The 6431-nt window shown below is 35.2% G+C and overlaps 1 protein-coding gene across 1 annotated transcript in view; it reads right to left on the bottom strand.

Moving 5' to 3' along the window:
• Window positions 1-223: 223 nt before the first annotated feature.
• LOC106475125 (calcium/calmodulin-dependent 3',5'-cyclic nucleotide phosphodiesterase 1C-like) overlaps window positions 224-6431 on the bottom strand; it is a gene marked incomplete at its 3' end in the record, with an annotated part of 25141 nt that continues 18933 nt past the window's right edge. Inside the window, exons 6-9 of the mRNA XM_022379325.1 lie at window positions 5783-5899; window positions 3297-3437; window positions 2098-2198; window positions 224-349 (exon numbers count right to left, since the gene is read on the bottom strand). Of these exons, the coding sequence (XP_022235033.1) occupies window positions 224-349; window positions 2098-2198; window positions 3297-3437; window positions 5783-5899 (485 nt within the window). The remainder of the gene's footprint in view (window positions 350-2097; window positions 2199-3296; window positions 3438-5782; window positions 5900-6431) is intronic.

The raw sequence follows: 6431 nt of genomic DNA, 5'->3' as shown, positions 1-6431 counted from the left end.
TAACACACACACACACACACACACATATATATATATATATATCAAAACAATTGTTTTGTAGCAAATAAAAGTTACTGCTTATAGTAAAAATCGTTTCTTTAATTAGGTGTGTTTAGCACCCACATGTTTCATCTAGAATGAATTCTACACACCACTTTCAAACAATTAACCACACTATATATATGTAAGTATTCTAGATGAAACATGTGGGTGTTAAACACACCTGAATTCTTCTTTGCTGAAATTCTGAAGAATGTTATTGTCTTCTTCTTTAAGAAGTTTGAAAGCAGCACTCACGTGATGATTCTCTAAAACCGCTTTGTCGTTATACAGAAGGGCTGTGTCCGAACTAAAAGGGAAAACAACAACTATTCTTGAAAGCGATCTTATCCTTATGTATGCAATGAAAGGTATGAAATACAAACAGAATTCAATGCAGCGTTTCGTTAAACTTGCATCACACATTAACTTGTCGAACTAGCAAGATAAAACTTTAGTAGGCGGACTCGGTGTGGATCGGGATGGGGGCGTTCTTATGTATAGGGCGCAGCCGCCTAACAAGTGGGTACCAAGGGGACTTAAACACACTCAGAAGGGTGAACCAGGCATGATGGGGTCTGAGAGAGAAGGGAGGATTATGGTATCGAATTTTCTGTTTCTGGCCAACTCTCGGGATCCCGGGGGCGCCATGTTTGAAACTGAGTTCATGATCCCACTCACAAGCTAGCGAGACCAATCTTGGGTACATAGGCTTAGGTACTACGGGCAGTTGTCTTAACATTTTTTTTATTCGAATACGGACTCACCCCCACCCCCCCTTTGAGGTAACTAAATAAGTAAGTGAAAATAATGGAGAAGTTTGATTATTACATTTGGACCTCTGGGGATCATGGGGGGGGGGCTTTTGGACCCCACAGCAAAGTGCTGTATATACACAGCAAAATTTGTATATATTAAATGACGTACTCGTTCAACGCACGGAAAATATGTGGGGGCCAACGTGGGTGACATATGGAGGATGTCAGATACGAACGCCGAACATCCTATATCGCTATCCGGAGAGTTCAATGGTACACGCTATGCTTGGTAATAATCGGTCCAGCGGTTCGAAGGTTATAAGTGAACACAGCACAGACACTTTTGGGAAACAATGGGTTAGATTTGTATAAAAATAATATGTAAGTACATAAAACATTATGTATGCATATACATATTTCTATAACTTGTATTCTTCTTGTTATGCTACTTTTTAATCTAGTCATATGTGTATATATATTTGAGAAAACTAACAGGACTTTATAAGATGAACACGAGAAATGTATTTCCCGATAGATGTCTCTATCCACATGACATGCCGTAATCCCCCTCAGTTCCAGGATACTTATTTCATCTTTGGTTTTGCTTTTGCCAACGTTCTTGTAAAAACACATAACATTGCTGATACATCAGTGTCGTATTAGTTTTGGCCCACCCTGTACACATATGTTGAGTTTTAACCTTGGAATATCAAGTGTTAGCAATTTTACAAATATTAAGGTCGATCTCCATTATGGTCACTTTTGTAACTAAGTGTAAATATTACGTTACTATATTTGATCCTAAATTTTAGATTGTTGTATTAACACTTACCCAGACGTAACACGGAAGTCCTAAGATGTAGTTACGTTGTATTAACACCTACCCAGACGTAACATGGAAGTCCTAACCTTTAGTTATGTTGTATTAACACCTACCCAGACGTAACATGGAAGTCCTAACCTTTAGTTATGTTGTATTAACACTTACCCAGACGTAACATGGAAGTCCTAACCTTTAGTTATGTTGTATTAACACTTACCCAGACGTAACATGGAAGTCCTAAGATGTAGTTATGTTGTATTAACACTTACCCAGACGTAACATGGAAGTCCTAACCTTTAGTTATGTTGTATTAACACTTACCCAGACGTAACATGGAAGTCCTAAGATGTAGTTATGTTGTATTAACACTTACCCAGACGTAACATGGAAGTCCTAAGATGTAGTTATGTTGTATTAACACTTACCCAGACGTAACATGGAAGTACTAACCTTTAGTTATGTTGTATTAACACTTACCCAGACATAACATGGAAATTGTTAGTTGTGCCCGTATGTTCAAAATCGTGAATGATGGCTGAGAACAAAGTGGCAAACACCTCCAAATCTGTCAACCAGTTCTGTGGAAATAAACATTTTCAAAACATGTTGGTTATCCTATGACAGAAAGTTCAAAGGTTATCATGTTAAATAGTTTCTTATAGACTGTTCCTTCCTTCTATCTAGATTATAGACAATTTCACGTTCTCTAAGTTCTTCATCAGATCTGATGGGTCTACTACTTGAATGAACTAATGTCCTCACAACAAGTAATGAATCACAATTCTTTAGTGTTTTCTTTTAGGACCGCGCTTTTATTCACATACAGAGCCCCGACTTCTCGAGCTGATGAAAGGGCTGTCTGTAGGAAACTATTTCAACGTGTCTATTATCCATTTTGCTTTATTTTGAGCTGTTCTCATGTTTTATGACCGATAAGACCTATTTCGATTCTCTGCGTAGCATGTCTGTTACAGCTGTGCGCATGGCTGTTACAGCTGTTGTGGCCCTGCTTCTCTAGTGGGGAGTTAGGAAGTTGATTTATGTAGAAGTGAAATCGCGAGCAGTTGTGTGGAAAATAACAAAAATTTTATATTTTTCATTGAAACTAAAAAGACGTGTTGTCAACATAGAAATGTTTAATGGTTCGGCCATCGTGCTGTATTTTACGTAACAGTACAGCTATTTAGAAAAGAAAAATATCTGAATACGTACAACTCTCTGCTGTTAGGCCTAACTCAACGGTCACTCTGACCTCCCTAGCATGCTTAAGAAGATATTGAATAAGCCTAAAAACACATTAGTGAATTGATAACATGAGCTGACTCAAAGAAATAGGTGGAGATAGTCTAGATTTGAGGTTTCAGCGGTTTATCTAAATATTGGATAGTATCTGTAAGTTAGTAGTCGGGATTCGATCCTGAGTCTTCCTGATGGAAAATCCGGTGAGTTCTCCAATTAAATGGACAATGACATATATGTATAATTTATCTTTGGTATTTATAGCGGTTAACATTTCAAATACATTTCAGTTTTTTTTTCTTCTTCAATTTATCAAAGCACCTGTTTGGAAAGCAATATCCGGGGTTCGAATACTGCTTGATCTTTGTTTAAATGTTTTAATTTAACAACTGGAGCGAGAAAAACAAAAGTAATTGGTTACAGTCACCAATACCTACCGCTAACCCAGATTGCCAAATCATGAAATGCACGGTCTGGGTGACGTCAGCAGCATGGATGTTGTTATGATAGGGATTTTTGTGTTTTCCATATCCCAGCTCAACCTGTACCAAAAAATTCTCCAAAACTGCCGTGGGAATCTGCGCAGATAATACAGAGAAGAAGAAAAAAAAGACAATTCATAATTCTTATTACAAAATTATCAAACTTTGTCCAGTAATTAAAAATAAAAAGGAATTTGATTCTACGATTAAAATTATTCTTGGAACAAGACAAGGTTTATTTTCTTTACGAAACCCGTCTTTTCATTCTTCACCATGTTTAGGCTTGTCTTTCATGTATCACATATATAATCCTTTTTAGTCTGTGAAGCACAGAGAGATATGGTTCAAACTAAACCGTGACCAGATCTTCTCAAAAACTATTTTAAGAATACGAACCTTAACCACTACTCAGCCATAGAAATAATAGTATTAAAGATAACAGGTGACGACTAGGAAACCAAATATTGTAGTTTAATTGTTACCAAATACTGTATTCTAATTGTTATCAAATATTGTAGTCCAATTGTTACCAAATACTGTAGTTTAATTGTTACCAAATACTGTAGTCTAATTATTACCAAATATTGTAGTCTAATTATTACCAAATACTCTACTCTAATTGTTACCAAGTGTTGTAGTCCAATTGTTACAAAATATTGTAGTCTAATTGTTACCAAATACTCTAGTCTAATTGTTACCAAATACTCTAGTCTAATTGTTACCAAATACTCTACTCTAATTGTTACCAAGTGTTGTAGTCCAATTGTTACAAAATATTGTAGTCTAATTGTTACCAAATACTGTAGTCTAATTGTTGCCAAATACTCTAGTCTAATTGTTACAAAATATTGTAGTCTAATTGTTACCAAATACTCTAATCTAATTGTTAACAAATACTGTAGTCTAATTGTTACAAAATATTGTAGTCTAATTGTTACCAAATATTGTAGTCTAATTGTTACCAAATACTGCAGTCTAATTGTTATTAAATACTGTAGTCTAATTGTTACAGAATATTGTAGTCTAATTGTTACCAAGTATTGTAGTCTAATTGTTACCAAATACTGCAGTCTAATTGTTATTAAATACTGTAGTCTAATTGTTACAGAATATTGTAGTCTAATTGTTACCAAGTATTGTAGTCTAATTGTTACCAAATACTGCAGTCTAATTCTTGCCAAATACTCTAGTCTAATTGTTAACAAATATTGTAGTCCAATTGTTACAAAATATTGTAGTCTAATTGTTACCAAGTATTGTAGTCTACTTGTTACCAAATATTGTAGTCCAATTGTTACCAAATACTGCAGTCTAATTGTTACCAAATATTGTAGTCCAATTGTTACAAAATATTGTAGTCTAATTGTTACCAAGTATTGTAGTCTAATTGTTACCAAATACTGCAGTCTAATTGTTACCAAATACTCTAGTCTAATTGTTAACAAATATTGTAGTCCAATTGTTACCAAATACTGTAGTCTAATTGTTACCAAGTATTGTAGTCTAATTGTTACCAAATACTCTAGTCTAATTGTTAACAAATATTGTAGTCCAATTGTTACCAAATACTGCAGTCTAATTGCTACTCCCTTGCGGTCATTTTCAAACAAACAAATCATTGTGAGGGAAGATTTTAAGAAAATGTAAGAATGAATTTGAGCAGTAGAGCGATTTTAATTTACCTGACTTTTAGTCCCTCTTCGTGTATCCCCACGGCATGACTCTTGAAACACACCTACATCATATACTTATTTTGTGACATCCTGCTTTTATATGCTTTTCTTTCTAAGTCAGTACAATACTCACATGTGATTAGCATACACGCAACCTAAAAATTCTGTGTAAACTACCTAATCATGAAGAACGAGCAAAGAGAGCACGAGATGTTTCCATCACTGGTAAAATGAGTGTTATACAATGATATAATTACACGGGATATCGGTAAGAACTGTTTTCATTGGTTACTAATACACAAAAGTCCAGGAATTCAAATAATATATTGGCGGGCTGTAAAAACCTTGGAACATAAGCGATAATAAAGAAAAACTGGTCAAGCCACAAAAAAAAAGAAAAAAAAAGCAGTGCAAATAGGGCCTCTGGGGGGGGGGCGTGTTATTCAAAACAATAACAAGTAGAGAATAGAGTTTTATCATCTTGCTTTAATGGTTTTCAAGGTGGGGCTCAGTTGGAAAAATAAAATAAACTTTGTCAGAGCATTTCGGGAGGAATTGAAGTCTTAAAATAATCCCCCCCAAACATGTGTTTCTGGCGCGTCTATTGTTGGAGCCTTTGACAGTAATAGAAACAGTATCGTGTTGTTACAGCTTCTCAACAGGTGTATGAAAAAGTCCAGTAACTTCTGTTCTGCTCTTGGAAATATACTTGTCTTTGAAAACTCTATAATTTATAAATAGTAAGTATATTTCTGGCGGTATTCTTACCTTGAATTTGTGTAGGATGTCATAGCGGTTCAATAAGTCGTAACTAATGTAACGTAGAACGTGTCCATTGGCCACTTCGTTAACGGCAAAAACATCGAACGACCACTCGTCTATATTCTATAAAATACAATAATTAAGTGAATAAAAACCACTGATTCATGTTAGAACTACTAAAAACGGCCATTTATATTGTAATCTGTCGTTTAATTAGTTAATTTTTTGCTGTATCACTAACGAGTTCTTGAGACACGTTTTGGGTAAACAAATAATTGTGTTGATATTATGTTATGACAGATGATTGTAACTTGTCAATCAGAATGAGAAGTTGACATCAAGTTCCACGTGACCTGCACGTCTTTCTATATTAAAGTGTGTACGTGAGAAGTTGACACACAGTTTCCACGTGACCTGCATGTGTTATTATTATTTTTTCATGAGAAATCAACGCACACTTTCCACGCGATTTATTCATAAATAACAATTTTCCTTATAAGGTGAGATTCTAAAACAGTTATAAGAACTACTAATGTTTGTGTTATACAGTTTTATAAAGAAATCGCGCCCTCTGTGAGAGTATATCTAAAGGCATGGCCAGGTGGTTAGGGCGCTCGACTCGTTATCTGAGGGTCGCGGGTTCGAATCCCCGTCA

Source organism: Limulus polyphemus, unplaced genomic scaffold (assembly GCF_000517525.1).
Source record: "Limulus polyphemus unplaced genomic scaffold, Limulus_polyphemus-2.1.2 Scaffold8117, whole genome shotgun sequence".
Lineage (NCBI taxonomy): Eukaryota > Metazoa > Arthropoda > Merostomata > Xiphosura > Limulidae > Limulus > Limulus polyphemus.
Note: the sequence above shows the minus strand (reverse complement) of the source record. Positions and strands in the feature narration are given on the sequence as shown.